The sequence below is a fragment of the Leopardus geoffroyi genome, chromosome C1 (genome assembly GCF_018350155.1).
Source record: "Leopardus geoffroyi isolate Oge1 chromosome C1, O.geoffroyi_Oge1_pat1.0, whole genome shotgun sequence".
Lineage (NCBI taxonomy): Eukaryota > Metazoa > Chordata > Mammalia > Carnivora > Felidae > Leopardus > Leopardus geoffroyi.
The window spans coordinates 92,680,389-92,696,554 of NC_059328.1; the positions used below are offsets into that span (position 1 = coordinate 92,680,389).

Here is a 16,166-nt window from a genome sequence, read left to right on the forward strand (position 1 = left end):
CTTAGTACTTATTATGTGTCCATCCCTATGCCTAGTGCTGGGAATGATTCACTGAAAGACCCTCCCTCTGGTGGCTGAAGGTGACAAATCAGATTATTACATTATAATCAGGATTATGTATTCATTTGTATGACTGTACCAATTTTTCATATCACCCTTGAAAAAAATTTAAGTAGTATAATAGTGACAAAGAGTTCCCTGAATACATCATTTGTTCTTTCATGCCTCAGAGCCTTTGCACAGTCTAGCCCTAACTGAATATCCTTTCCCTTTTATATGTCTACTTAACTCTAATAATTGTTTTTTAAGTAATCTCTACACCCAGCATGGGGCTGAAACTTATGACCCTGAAACCAAGATTCGGACACTTAACCAACTGAGCCACCCATGCGCCCCTAGATTTGTAGTTGTTCTAAACAGTAAATTGTTCAAAATGCCAGAACATTTATTTTAGTTACACATGGCAATTATTTTACCTCTTTACTTGTTTATTAGTGAAGTATACATATTTATTGAGCAACTACTACATGCCGACATGCCAGGCTTTTTTTTTTTTTTTTTTTTAAGAAATTGATGGAAACATAAAGGTCCTAGAGTAACCAAAGCAATTTTAAAAAGAAGAATGAAGTTGGAAGATTTAACCTACTCAACTTCAAAACTTGCTATGAAACCACCGTAATCAAGATAGTTGGGTATTGGTGAAAAGACAAACATAAGGATCAACAGAACAGACACAGACCTATACATGGTGTGTCCATTAATTTTTGACAAAGATGCTAAAGCAATTCAATACGGAAAGAAGTCTTTTCAACAAATGGTACTGGATCACTCGAATATCTCTGGGGCGGGGGGGGGGGAGGGAGGGGGAGTGAAAACCAACTCTATCTCACACTGTAGGCAAAAAGTAACTCAAAATGGATCACAGACCTAAGTGTCAAAACCCAAACTATAGGGGCGCCTGGGTGGCTCAGTCGGTTGAATGTCTGACTTCGGCTCAGGTCATGATCTCGCAGTTTGTGAGTTCGAGCCCCATGTCAGGCTCTGTGCAGACAGCTCAGAGCCTGGAGCCTGCTTCAGATCCTGTGTCTCCCTCTCTTTCTGCCCCTTCCCCACTCATGCTCTGTCTCTCTCTGTCTCTCAAAAATGAATAAACATTAAAAAAATTAAAAAAAAGAAAACCCAAACTATAAAACTTTTAGAAAACATAAGAGAATGTCATTGCCACCTTAGTGTTGATAGTTCTTAAACATAAAACGTGCAAATCATAAGCAAAACAAAAATTTGGTAACTTGGATTTCATTAGAATAAAAAACCGTTTGCTCTTTGAAAGCCACCATTAAGAAAATTAAAAGGCAAGCCACAGACTATGTGAAAATACTTGCAAAACATATATTAGACAAAGGACTTATATTCAGATCATATGAAGAATTCTTCCAACTCAATAGGAAGACCAATAACCACATAAGGATATGGGCAAAATATTTGAAGTAACTTCAAAATAGAAGATAATGCAAACTGACAGAAAATGACTGCCTGGGGATGGAGTTGGAGAGAGATGGATTAGAAAAATAGAAAAAGGCATGAGAACTTTTGGAAGTGATGTGTTATCTTGATTGTGGTGATGACAATGACTGCTGTGGTCTGAATGTATCCCTGCAAATTTCATGTGTTGAAATTCTTTTTTTTTTTTTTTTTACTTTTTTTTTAAGTTTCCTTATTTATTTTGAGAGAAAGAGAGAGAGAGAACAATCGGAGGAGGGGGAGAGGATCTGAATTGGGCTCTGTGCCAACAGCAGAGAGTCCAATGCAGGGCTCAAACTCACAAACCAGGAGATCATGACCTGAGTTGAAGTCAGACTTAGCCACCCAGGGGCCCCAATGTGTTGAAATTTTAACCTCCAAAGTAACCTATTAGGAGGTGAGGTCTTGGAGAGGTATTTAGTTCATGAGGGTAGAGCCCACATTCATGAGATTAGATTAGTGCTCTTATAAAAAAGACCCCAGGAGGTTCCCCACCCTTTCAACCATGTGACTATAGCTAGCCGGTGCCAACTATGAACCAGGAAGAGCATGTCCCTTGATCTTGAACTACTAGTCAGAACTGTGAGAAATAAATTACTTTTTTTTTTTTTTTTAACGTTTATTTATTTTTGAGACAGAGAGAGACAAAGCATGAATGGGGGAGGGACAGAGAGAGAGGGAGACACAGAATCGAAAGCAGGCTCCAGGCTCTGAGCCATCAGCCCAGAGCCCGACACGGGTCTCAAACTCACGGACCGTGAGATCGTGACCTGGGCTGAAGTCGGACGCTTAACCGACTCAGCCACCCAGGCGCCCCAAATAAATTACTTTTATAAGCTACCCAGTTTGCGCTATTTTGTTATAACAGCATGAATGGACTAAGACAATGGGTGTGCACATGTCAAAACAGATCAAACCAGATTTACCTGCTTTATCTATATGCAGTGTAGTGTTTCTAATTTAAATATGAATGGTTAATTTTTAATGAGGAATAATAGTAATATCTTCAGGCTGTTGTAGGAGTCATTGACTGTGCTAAGCATTTTATCATAATACCTGGCTCCCTTAGTTTGGTGCTACTGAGACTTAGATATTAAACCTCAACCTCTACTGATCTCATTAAATTAGAGTCTAGGGGTAAATGAGTGTCTAAGACTAGATCATATGTTTTAGGGAATTTTTATTTATTTTATTATTTTTATTTTTTAATTTTACTTTAAGTAGGCTTCATGCCCAGCACAAACGGAGCTCAAACTCACAACCCTGAGATCAAGATCTGAGATCAACAGTCATACCTGGAGCCTGCTTAGGATTCTGTGTCTCCCTCTCTCTCTGCCCCTCCCTGCCTCCTTCTCTCTCTCTCTCTCTCTCTCTCTCAAAATAAATAAACGTTAAAAAAAAAAAAAAAAGCCATTCAACTGACTGAGCCACCCAAGCACCCCCATATAGTAAGGAATTATTAAAACATCACAGAATTTGGGGGGTACCTGGGTGGCTCGGTCAGTTGAGTGTCTGACTCTTGATTTCTGCTCAGGTCGTAATTTCACGGTTTGTGAGTTCGAGCCCCCATCAGGCTCTGTGTTGACAGTACGGAACCTGCTTGGGATTCTCTCTTGTGCCATCTCTCTGCTTCTCCCCTGCTCGAATTCTCTCTCTCTCCCCCTCTAAATAAATCAACAGTAAAAAATAAAAAAAGATCATAGAATTTGGCAATTGGGAGTGTCACTAGAAAAATTCAATAAACTTATTATCCAAACAGAAAAATACCTGTCTGCCTGGCTACCTAATTCAGTAGAGCATGTGACTCTTGAACTTGAGGTTGTGGGTTCGAGACACATGTTGGGTGCAGAGATTGCTTAAAAATAAAATCTTTAGGGGCATCTGGGTGGCTTTGTCAATTAAGCATCTGACTTCGGCTTGGGTCATGATCTCAGTTTGTGAGTTCAAGCCCCTGGATAGGCTCTGCACTGACAGTGTGGAGCCTGGAGCCTGCTTTGAATTCTGTGTCTCCTCTCTCTCTCTGCCCCTCCCGCCATTTGTGCTCACGTGTGCACGTGCTCTCTCAAAAATAAACATGAAAAAAAATTTGTTTAAATAAATAGAATCTTTAAAAGTAAATAAAAACAAAAAGGAAAGAAGTCTTAAAAAAGGAAGAAAAATACACGTAAAGGAAAAACTGGGTTCAAAATTCTTTTTCTTTTTAAAAAAAATTTTTAATGTTATTTAATTTTATTTATTTTTTGGGGGGGGGGAGAGAAGGGTCAGAGAGAGAGAGGGAGACCGAGGATCTGAAGTGAGCTCTGTGCTGACAGCAAAGAGCCCAAAAAGGGGCTTGAACTCAAGAGCTGTGAGATCATGACCTGAGCTGAAGTCAGAGGCTTACCAGGCACCCCTCAAAATTCTTTTTAATTGTATTTTTTTTAATGTTTATTTATTTTTGAGAGGGAGAAAGAGAGGAAAAGAGTGCGAATGGGGGGGGGGAGGGGCAGAGAGAGAGGGAGACAGAATCAGAAGCAGGCTCCAGGCTCTGTGCTGAAAGCACAGAAGCAGGGCTTGACCTCATGAACTGTGAGATTGTTACCTGAGCCAATGTCAGACGCTTAAGCGACTGAGCCACCCAGGCACCCCTTTTCCATTGTATTTTTAACTTGGTAATTCATTAGAGATTGAGATCATCAGTTTTCCTTGGAGAGTGCATTGGTATAAACTAATGTATAGAAAAACAAGATTTACTAGGAAGTGAAACCCGCTTCTCTCAAAGCTTCATTTCTTTAATGTAAAATAAAGGATGATCATTCATGTACTGTCTAACTCTATTAGTCACTCCAACCCTTCATTTATCATTTATCTTTCCTTGCATTGTCATATTATGGTCTCCCAGTTTACCTCCTACTGCTTTATCTTCGGTCTCCTGCTGGTTCATCTTCATCCAGGTGCGGATTTTTCCCAAGGTTTCTCTCTTACCCTTTCCCCTCCTCAGTGTCTAGGCCACTGAAAGTGAAGATCTCCACTTTCAAACTTCCAACCCCAATAGTTTCTAGGAAAGAGTAAATGATAAAAAGTGCCACAGGAGCTCCTGGTTGGCTTAGTCCAAAGAGCATGAGACTCAATCTTGGGTCCTGAGGTCAAGCCCCACGTTGGGTATAGAGATTAAACAAATAAAACTTAAAAAAAAAAGTGCCACAGAAATCATATAGGATGAAGAATGAAAAAGTCATTGAATTTTGGCAATTGGGATGTCACTAAGTGAGCCATCCAAGGTTTTGAGGAGGGGTTTTGTACTTTTGTAACAAAGAATCTGGCAGTACTCTGAAGAGTACTGAAGAATGGATTGGAGCCAGAGAATATTAGGAATATTAGCATCTAAAAGTAGATTTAGGGGTTTAATTATGTAGCCCTTGGATTTAAACATCATTAAATTCCTAATGTTTCAACTTGGCATTCCAGGCACTAAACAGTGGCCCAATTCCAACCAGGCCATTACTCTCCCTCCCATAAGCGTTATTTCCCTGCTCCTGTAACTGGGCTATTTTCGCTCTAACAAACCTGATCTTTCCTGCTTCTACATAGCCTCAGGGTGATCTCTGCTGATAAAGCTGAGCAGCCTGACAGCATCTGTAGAAACTTAAGTGCTTTTCGCAGCTTTCTCTTAACTCCAAATACCATTAATCTCTCTAGGTTAACAATAGCTTTTGAGAGACAAGACCGATTTCTGACTCATTTTTACACCTCCCGCCTCCTCAACCCCATCCCCCACCCCGTCAATGCCTCGCCCAATGTTTACCACTCAGAATGCATCCGCATAATGAACTAACTCGAGTAAGGAGGAAAGAAAAGGCACCTAACACATACTTGGAGAACTCTACTAGTCGCTGCAAGTACCGTCGCTCTTTTAATGTTCAGATGTTTTAACAGCCCAGCACATTTTCCAATCTTACAGCTGAATAAATTTAGGTTCAAACAATAAATCCTCCGGTCGTACCCTACAGCCGGCAGACAGAAAGATGTAACAATTGCATCGGAATCACATGGAGGAATAAAGTCCTGATCATCCTTCCTTACAGAGAATCTTAAAACTGAACTCAGGAGACGAAGGTACTTCGCAGAAGTCAGAGTCACGAATTCGCAAGCATATATCCATGCGAACCCTTTCCTGTCCGGCTTTCAAGAGGAGAAACTGGGCCCGCAGCTCAGATCCTAAAGCATAGGAACTGAACCTATAACCCCTTCCCCTGACTCCTAGATTCCCAGGGGAAATCTGCCGAGTCGGGCACCGGTGACCACCGAGGGGACCTCAGCGTGCACGGAACGTGCGGAACTAGGAAGAGGAATTTCCAGCCCAGCTGGGCGTCTCTGATTGGCTCCCGGCTCATCTTGGAACTCTGGGGCGTGAGGCGTCACTTCCGCCGGGCCCGCCATCTTGTTCCCAGGGGCAGTTGGCGGAAGAGATCGCGCTCCGTGGCCGCCGGCTCGCCTTCTGCCGGGAGTTCTCGCAGCTCGCGTCTCGGCGTTTGCTCTCGATCCAGCGTCCATTCGTCGGCGTCCTCGTTGCCCTCCCTCACCCAGCCGGGGGACAGCGAGGCGGCCCCCTCTCCCGACGGCGTTCCATGGAGTAGGGTCCCGGACCGTTGTCCCGAAGAGCGAGATCGAGCTTGGCCCCCCTCCCCCTCCCTTCTCCCTCCCTCCTTCCTTCCGCCGCAACATGGCTAACAACAGCCCCGCGCTGACAGGCAACTCGCAGCCGCAGCACCAGGCGGCCGCAGCCGCGGCCCAGCAGCAGCAGCAGCAGTGCGGCGGCGGTGGCGCCACCAAGCCGGCGGTCTCGGGCAAGCAGGGAAATGTGCTGCCGCTGTGGGGCAACGAGAAGACTATGAACCTCAACCCCATGATCTTGACCAATATCCTGTCGTCGCCTTATTTCAAAGTGCAGCTCTACGAGCTCAAGACCTACCACGAGGTGGTGGACGAGATCTACTTTAAGGTACGAAGAGTCTTGGCCTGGGGGGCCAGGGGGCGGTCGGGTTAAGCTCGGAGGAAGGTATACGGTTGGGCGGAGGCAGCCCTTGAGGTCTGAGCATTTGTAGGTGCGGGAAGGTGGGGAGGGGGAGCGGTGGCCAGTAGTCTGCCAGGGAGGGGTCAAATGGGGGCCGCCCTCTCATTTCTTTTTCAGATTTTTAGGGCTGGGAGAGCCCGCCGCTATCGAACTCTCCTCCCGCAACCTCCTGCCCACCCCTGGGGGGAGTTGGATGGGAGGGTAGAAAAGAGTAACCATCCTCTCCAGTTTACAGCTTTAAAATTATTCTTTTTGACGTGCATCTACTCAGCACCAACTTGTTGGTGCTTCTCCCGCTCACCCTGGGCCAGGGCGTGTATTGACTACAGTGTTGGCCTCGTGTTGTTGGTATTCTGTATCCGATCCAGACAGGGAAATGGTCAGTGCGTGTTGCGGGTGGGGGTGGGAGGGTTGAGGGTGGAGAGGAGCCAGTGCAAGAGGTGTGCAGAAGAAGGCCTGGAAATTTTCCCAGCAGGAAGTCAGGAGTAAGTGGTCTCAGTAACTTGTGCATTGGGCTTATTTAGAATTATCTGGGCCCTGGGCTTCTGCGGCAGGGTCGGTGCTGGCTTGGCTGTGCTGGGGAGCTCACCTGGCGCCTCCTCACTGCACTCTTGTCTCAGTTCTTGTTTCGTTAGCAGGATTGACTCAGTCTTGCAGCGAGGCTCGGAGCAGCCCAGGGTCGCAGGTAGAGGTATGCACTATTAATCATGCTCAATCGCCATAAATGCATTTCCCTGGTTAAATGAACGGCTAATTAGGTATTTTTTGGCCATTGGTTTTGGGCTTTTCTTCACCAACTAGATAGGTTTCCTCCACTTACCTGCAAATTATATAGTTTAAAAATATCTTCCAGGCCTCTTACGGTTAATTAATATCTTAAGGAATATTAATAATAGAATTAATGACCTTTAAATATTTTAGCTAGAGCATCTAATAAAATACCATCCATTTTGTTTATTTGACTCTGAAAACACTTGACAGACCACATAAAGTATTTTCTGTGATCTGAACATATCTGTAGAGGTGTTAACAAAAGGAAATTCTCTTTATTTGCTTTTAGGTTATATTTTATCCACAATCTACCCCCCCCCCCCCCTTAAGTGATTAGGTTATCAAAGGATTTGAGATAGTAGTTGTTTTTTTATAGAAAACATATTTTGAGAATACAGTTCAACCTTGGGTATGTAAAATACACTGAAATTTTGTTATCCTTTTACAAGAGTATTGTAAGTAATTGTAATACTGTGAACTAGGTTTTTTTTAGCTTTTAAAAAGGTAAGGCCTTTTTCAGCATGAATACAGTATGGTGAATATTTAATTCTTAGCTTTGTGTAGTAAACTTCAAACAATTGAAAATTGGGTTCCTGCCCTCTTTGTGGCAGGTTCTGTTTAATAATACAGGCAAATGTTACTGTGATAGAGGAAAAGTTTGTTTTCAAATTTCAAATACTGTGTTTTGAAAACTTAGATTATAGTAGAAATAATTTAAATTTAGTTGTAAAATTAAAGACCCAGGTTTTGTTATCAAGATGTCCAGATCAAATAATTACTGAAATATGTATGCTTCTAGTTTTAAGTCGGATTTTGTCTTGCATCCACCCCTTTGGCTAGCCGGGAAGGAATTGAAACATCTTTAATACAGCAAACTGGGGGAACGAAATGAAATAGTAAAGCAGTGCTGAGGAAAATAGTGTAGAGCTCTAAATGCGTGCTTTTCTGTCTGAAGCCACTGAAAAAGATTATAAAATGTAATCATGGATGGGTAAAAATACAGTTTTAGAAATGCATAGTGAAAGAACAGGGTTTAATTTTGTTTTTATTTTAGACTAAATATGGATCTTATTTTTCCAAAACACCTTGAGTTATATGTTATTGAGTTAATATTCGTTCTTTGCTATTTTTAGGTAATGTATGTGGTTTTTATAGGGTACTCACTTCAACAAAGACGATATTGTATCGATTACACTTAATATAATGAATGACTAGTCACACTCAGTTTTTTGGCAGTTTATATTATGGGGAAAATTGACTTGGTTCATGTAATTAGGCTGAAAATAAATTACACACTAACGAGAATGATCTGTGTAGGCGTGGTCCTTGTAATTTCATCTTTAATCAGGAATGAACATAATGCCTGTTCATGGTAAAAAAAAAAAAAACATACAAAGTTCCATAATTTTGCATTACAAGTAACTTGTTACTGTTTTAACGTACATACTTCCAAGTCATTTGTTTTATAATGTAAAATTTTAAACCACCATAAAATTATCAAGGGTGTTGAAGAATTTTTTTTGAAATAAATACTAAAACTTCATTGATTCTACTTATGTATTTATGTATTCATTTTATTTATTTATCTTGATCCTTTTTATTTAAATTGGAGCCTTAAATCCAATTTAAAAATGAGAATTTTTATTTTTTTAGGCAACTCATAATAAGATACAAAGTTGATCTGTTATCAAATATTTTTTACAAGTATATGAGACTACTAGAAATTTCTTAGCTCCACACGTATCCACTCTCTACAAAGCTATTTTAATGGAATCTCTGCTCATAAAGCTGTTGAGGTTTTGTTAAGCCCTGGCAGTTTTATTGGTGCTCTTTAAAATCTAAGCAGTTTTTAAAAGATGTTTTAAAGTTTAAAAGATTTTAAACAAAATACATGCATCATGTCAGAATACCCAACTTCCAAACATTTGGAAGAAGCTGCTCTGATATGGAATTGGGTTTACTTTAATCGTGGTTTTAAAAAAAATTCAAAGTATGAATGTTTGTTGTGTTCCTCTTTTCTATTTCAGGTCACACATGTTGAACCATGGGAGAAAGGAAGCAGGAAAACAGCGGGCCAAACAGGGATGTGCGGAGGGGTAAGTAGAAGTACGTGCATTTTTCAGTTTTTCTGTGTCTGATAACTAAGTTGATATTTAGGAAACTAAAAGTCTTGACAGTTACCCAAATGGCAGTTGACAAAGCTTAGAAGTTTGTTTTTTTGTTTTGATCTAAATTCAAGTGTCTGGTGAATGGGGTTAGAAAAGTTACTATTTATTAAAGCTCCATTCTCAGTTCTGGATTATATCTTGTTATTAATACCTAATGGGATGAATCATTGGTGTCAAATGTCTCTGTTAATTTACTATTTTATCTTAACTGTTTCTCCTAAAGGTTCGAGGTGTTGGAACAGGAGGAATAGTTTCTACAGCTTTCTGCCTGTTATACAAATTATTTACCCTGAAGTTAACTCGCAAGCAAGTGATGGGTCTCATAACACACACGGACTCTCCATATATTAGAGCTCTTGGATTTATGTATATAAGGTAAGCATGCATTTATCTACGTTTCTATTAAATATGTCATTTTAAATCACATAAGCCTAATCAATCTTTTGTTATTCTAGGTACACACAGCCCCCTACAGATCTATGGGACTGGTTTGAATCCTTCCTTGATGATGAAGAGGTATGTCAACAAGGGTAATAATTAGTTTTCTTCTGATTATTCTCATGTTTTTAATATCTTTTATTTATTGGAGGCTTAGTGTTTTTCAGAATTTTCTGTAGTTAAATTTATTTTACTCATACTTTTGGAATGAATGTCCTTTTACTAAGACTTCGTGGACTTTATATACCTTAGGTTAAGTTTCTTAAATTTATTTTTCTTATTTCTTAACTGTTTAAGTGTGTTTTGGTAACAATTGAAAATTTATTCTTTCTAATTACGTTTTGTATATTGCATTGATTTGACCTGTGCAGTTGATAGTGACTTTTTAAGTGGGCCATGCTCAAGACTGAGGCGTTAAGACCTGCGCATACAATACTAATTATAGCACTTTCTTCTCCTGGAACTTTTCAGTTCTTTATGCTCTAACTTCTTGCACATGTTAATACTCCCACTTGTGTAGAAGTGCAGAGTCAAAGAGCTGAGTGGGAGTTAAATAGGGTGAGAATTTAGATGACTTATTCAAGATGATCAAAATATTTGAATTCTAGCTTTCTGACTCCTGATATACTATGCATATTTATAAAGCCAGAAAAAAACCCTTTTTTAAAATTTGTACTTTAGGTTTTTTTTAATTAAAAAAAATTTTTAAAGCAAGCTCTACACCCAGCGTAGGACTTGAATTCATGAGCCTGAGATCAAGAGTCGCATACTCTTCTGACTGAGTCAGCTAGGCGCCCTTTTTGTTATTTAATTATAAATCTAGTTTACCATTCAAGCTTAACAAGGTTGAGCTTGTTACATACATTTAGAAAGTAAAAGTTACTTTGGGAATTGTAATTATGTCAGATTTAAATCATATATATATATATATATTGATATGCTTACACAGTGAAGTCCAAGATCTCAAAAGGTACTTAAAACATACCTGTATTGTCTATACATAAGCTCCCACCATTTTGTATTTTAAGGTCCATAAAGTAAACTTTGAGTACTATGTTCCAGTAGTCCTATTTAAAACATTTATTCAAAGGATTTATTAAAGGGTCATTCTAATAGAGGTTTTTCTAGTGTGTTTTTGTTAATTCGTGCACACCTAAAAAAAATCTCACTAGTGTAGATAGACAATGAGAATTTTTCTCTGCATTTTTTTGATGGGGGCTGTTTACTGAATTGTTTGTATTTTTGGAGAAGCAAAAAACATACTAGGTGATAAATCACAATCTTTAAAATTGTTTTTCTTTTTAGATGAGATTTTTCAGGCCAAAGCACTTCTCCCTTCTATATTTAAAAAGCATGTTCCTCTTTATGATTGGTATTGTATTAGGTTTGTTTCTGAATGCTTCTATTTAATCTGTTTTTTATTGTATTTACAAACCTGAGGATCTCTATTTAAGCTAACTTATTGTTTTCTTCCTTAGATATCTGCAGCGATTATATTTGGAAATACTGTATATCTGAACACTTAAATGTGTGTGAGTGCAAGCAGTTTTACCTTTAGCTCTTGTTTTCCTGTTTAGATAACAAATCTCACTTTCCTTGTGTGCTTGCACTATAGGTTTGGGACTGACAATAGCTGACTAACATGTCCTGAGCTGTGAGAGGGCATAGCAAGAAGGCCTTCATGCGGTAATGACCCTTTTCAGAGACAATGGTCATCATGGATTATGCGTTTCCAATTATTTGTTCATTTATTTATTTTCTACATAACTCTAAATTAGAAACCTCACTGCTTCATGGCAGTTGGTTTGCTATTGCTTCCAGTTTTATTAGGGCTTCATTTTATATTAGAGCTGTTAAAAGATGTCTTTAGACATGATTGTCTGAAGTAGTTCATACATGTAGTTAGGCTACAGTGCTAGGAATGATGTGTGCAGACGTGTCCACAGAAAGAAATACGTACTTAGTAGGTATGTGGAATATTAGTTTAAGTTTATTGTTCCACAGAGTTTAGTAATCTAAGGGGCTGTTTCATACTCCTTTTAACTGAGTGAGCTCAGTGCTCTTTATGCCCACGAGGCTGCAGGATTTGTTCTCACCTGCATGCACACACTAAGCCCAAATATTTCTCTGTATCGTTCATTGCCAGATTAGTAGGGTACACAAATTAAAATTTTTCTGTTAGAATTTTTTGTATTTGAGATTCCAAAGATGGTAATATTTTTATAGTATTCACATACGTATTGAAATTATTTTTTTTTTTGACGGCTAGGGTATCTTTTGTGTTTTTGTAGGACCTAGATGTGAAGGCTGGTGGAGGCTGTGTAATGACCATTGGAGAAATGCTACGGTCTTTTCTCACAAAGCTGGAGTGGTTTTCTACCCTGTTTCCAAGAATTCCAGTTCCAGTTCAGAAGAATATTGATCAACAGATTAAAACTCGGCCTAGAAAAATCAAAAAAGATGGGAAGGAAGGCGCTGAGGAAATAGACAGACATGTTGAACGCAGGCGTTCGAGGTAATGTAACTCCTTGAATTACTTTAAAAATAGGCTTTATACAAAGGTCCTTGGAAATCAGTGGCAAATTCGTAGGAAATTTTATGCTGTTCATGTTAGTCAGCTTTTATGCTGTTCATTTTATGGGTTTGTCACTTTTAACCCCAAAAGGTCATTTTCTGCCTTTCAAGGCCTTTAATTGTTCCTAACGTGTTTGTGTAAGTCTGGGGATGTAAATAAATAACACTGATGAAAGTTAAAGTTTTAGGATACGTTTTATTCATTGAGATGTTTTTCTTTCCTTTTTTAAATATTAGGTCGCCAAGGAGATCACTGAGTCCACGGAGGTCCCCAAGAAGGTCAAGAAGTAGAAGTCATCATCGAGAGGGCCATGGGTCTTCTAGTTTTGACCGAGAATTAGAAAGAGAGAAAGAACGCCAGCGACTAGAGCGTGAAGCCAAAGAAAGGGAGAAAGAAAGGCGAAGATCCCGAAGTATCGATCGGGGATTAGAACGCAGGCGGAGTAGCAGAAGCAGGGAAAGGCATAGAAGTCGTAGTCGAAGTCGGGATAGGAAAGGGGACCGAAGGGACAGGGATCGGGAAAGAGAGAAAGAAAATGAGAGAGGTAGAAGACGAGATCGTGACTATGATAAGGAAAGAGGCAATGACCGAGAAAAGGAGAGAGAGCGATCGAGAGAACGGTCCAAGGAAAGGAGAAGTAGAGGTGAGGTAGAAGAGAAGAAACACAAAGAAGATAAAGATGATAGGCGGCACAGAGATGACAAAAAGGATTCCAAAAAGGAGAAAAAACACAGTAGGAGTAGAAGCAGAGAAAGGAAACACAGAAGTAGGAGTAGAAGTAGAAATGCAGGGAAACGAAGCAGAAGCAGAAGCAAAGAGAAGTCAAGTAAACATAAAAATGAAAGTAAAGAAAAATCAAATAAACGAAGTAGAAGTGGCAGTCAAGGAAGAACTGACAGTGTTGAAAAATCAAGAAAACGGGAACATAGCCCCAGCAAAGAAAAATCTAGAAAGCGTAGCAGAAGCAAAGAACGTTCCCACAAACGAGATCACAGTGATAGTAAGGACCAGTCTGACAAACATGATCGTCGAAGGAGCCAAAGTATAGAACCAGAGAGCCAAGAAAAACAACATAAAAACAAAGATGAGACTGTGTGAAAATTTTTTTGTAAAAGTGGATCACATTGAATCCTATAAATGTTTGATTAAATCTGCTTTCTTTTTCTTCCTCCCAAGTTGAGATTGTGCAGTAGTTACGCACTCTTCAAGCTCCCTGTAGGCTGCATTTTCATTTCCTCTTTTGTGTAGGGAAGTGCCTTTGTAATCCCATTTATTGCATTGATGTTTTCACCCAATTGTTGAGTTTGATACATGATGCACAGATTGTTCTTGCATTTTTATTGTTTAATTGTTTTTGAGATGTACAGTCTGTACATATGTCCTGAAAATGTTTTAATTCCTTTGGCATGGTTGCCATGTTGGTTAAATTTGTATAAGGCAATAAACTGCCACTAATTCTATTTTTGTTTTGTAGGTGTGGGATTATGGTTTGTGTACTGAAGTTAGCATGGCTGTGCTTTTCATAATAGAATGCTAAAGACTTTGAGAATGGATCTTGGATGTCTTTTATAGGAGAATTTTGTGCTTTCAGTGTACATGAAGGCAGCAGTTGTAGGATTAACATTCTTGTCCACTGTATATTATCTTGGAAGGCTCTTGTTACTATGTTACACTTAATATTCTCCACAGTTAACTTTAGAGAGATTCATGACAAGTTTGTTTCTGATGCAGAGGTTTCAATTAGGTTGTGATTTGATCAAAAGTCCTTTTAGCATTCTACCTCAAAGGGACACTGTTAGTATGCCTAAAGTTTATTCACTTAGCTTTCCTTTTTTATTTGAAAAAATACATGACATGTAATCTTTTTTTCTTGAATTTATCAGATTTTAAAGTACTATATTAAAGGAGAAAAATAATGTCTAAAGCCTAGCATTCTTGCAGCAACCCTGTACTAACGTGAAATTGGGAGAGGGTGGGGCAGATGAGTAGAGAAATAGATTCAAGCCTGAAGCTTCCAAAGCATTTTTATAAATGGGAAATACTTAAATTATGAAACCGCTTGATATAGTGTCCTTTTTTTAAAATTCAAAACTTTTTTTATTGATAATGAAGATTGCTGTTTGAGTTTTTAAACTTAATCTAGAACAGAGAAGTATTAAAAGTAATGCTATGCTGCATTATTTAAGATTATCAACAAACTATTTGATAGATTGTTCTTATGACTTGTATTCTGATTACAGAGAACGATCATGAGTGTGGAATAAATACTGGATTAAATCCTTTATTCTGGGTGTTGGCTTTCGCCCCACTTGTCAGCATTTTTTTAAGTATTTTTGTTGTGGAAATTGAAACAGTGTTAAGAGTCCCATTTTGTGTAGAGGGCTAGATATCTCAGTGCCCAGATGACCAGTGAATTTTAAACGTGTAGACTAGAATTGGACATACCTGATAGTAACCCTTACTAGGTTCTAAATAACAGCGGTTCCCTTTGTCATTGGGTGTTCTCTGTGTCACTAGGTGGTTCTTTGGATTGGAGGATTACTTAGTTTTCACGTCAAAGGTGCTTATTGAGGTACTTTGCACTTGGATCACATATTAGGATCCTTTAAAATTTGGACTTGAAGTAACTTTTATAAGATTAACTCATCTAGTTTTTCTTAGAACAAGAAATGGAGGTGCAAGGTGATTTGTTCAGTCAGTGCCAAGACTAAAAGTGAGTGTATACCATATTAACATGTTTTATCTCACTGTTCATATTGGCCAGCTTGATGGGCACTCAGAAGCCACCTTGCAAAAGTGTTAAATGGGGCAAACAAGTACATTTCAATGTACAAACAAGTCCCTTTATGTATCGGCTTAACATTTGTACCTACCTAATTCCAGAAAAATCTCATTAAATGAAGGAATTCCTTTCTGAAAAATGCTATGCTTTTTTCTTTTAAATAAGTTCAGTCATGCCTTTTCAATTGAGCTTCAAGTAAATTGGCATGACATAGAAATTAAAAAAGTATTTTCAAGTAATGAAAGGAGATGTACATTGAAAATATTTTTAGCATACCTAAATTATGGTGCTACTCCTGAATATAGCTCCTCCTGAAATATTAATTTAACCTTGTATTTTAGGTAAAATGTGGGAAGAATTTATTTCAGATAGAGATAAAAGTACTATCAAGCTGTATTTGATTTCATACGATTTTTAATGTTAAGTTTGCTCTTGAACACTTTGATAAGTGGTGGAACATGTTAATACTAATTGCTGCCAAATATGATGATTTAATTTGGAGAGAGGCTTCCTGAAACACTGGGGAAAAATGGCTGTGAAAAAGACCTCTCAAAATTTTTATTTTTTTAATATTTATTTTTTAGAGCGTGTGAGCAGGGGAGGGGCAGAGAGAGGGAGACACAGAAACTAAAACAGGCTCCAGGCTCTGAGCTGTCAGCACAGAGCCCAACGTGGGGCTTGAACCCACAGGCTGTGAGATCATGACCTGAGCCAAAGTTTGATGCTTAACGGACTGAGCCACCCAGGTGCCCTTCAGAATTATTTCTTGGAACATGAGCAAACTTGAAAAGCTTTTGATAGAATTATAAATAGCTTCCATCCAGTGTTCTCAGCTTACTGAAATGATTTTACCTTTTC

General features: G+C 39.0%; 1 protein-coding gene across 1 annotated transcript; it reads left to right on the forward strand.

Moving 5' to 3' along the window:
- The first annotated feature begins 5,590 nt into the window (after positions 1–5,590).
- PRPF38B (pre-mRNA processing factor 38B) lies at positions 5,591–14,808 on the forward strand. The gene is made up of 6 exons (XM_045478489.1): positions 5,591–6,502; positions 9,373–9,441; positions 9,737–9,888; positions 9,969–10,029; positions 12,243–12,466; positions 12,763–14,808. The coding sequence occupies exons 1-6, from the start codon at positions 6,224–6,226 to the stop codon at positions 13,622–13,624; spliced, it is 1,647 nt and encodes a 548-aa protein (XP_045334445.1). The 5' UTR covers positions 5,591–6,223; the 3' UTR covers positions 13,625–14,808.
- Positions 14,809–16,166: the final 1,358 nt, after the last annotated feature.

What these genes read in the sequence shown, in the direction of transcription:
- PRPF38B (XM_045478489.1), top strand. Translation starts at nt 6,224, where the DNA reads ATGGCTAACAACAGCCCCGCGCTGACAGGCAACTCGCAGCCGCAGCAC. An exon ending in AAACAGGGATGTGCGGAGGG is followed by an intron (nt 9,442 to 9,736) that starts GTAAGTAGAAGT and finishes TTTCTCCTAAAG; the next exon opens with GTTCGAGGTGTTGGAACAGG. An exon ending in CTTGGATTTATGTATATAAG is followed by an intron (nt 9,889 to 9,968) that starts GTAAGCATGCAT and finishes TTGTTATTCTAG; the next exon opens with GTACACACAGCCCCCTACAG.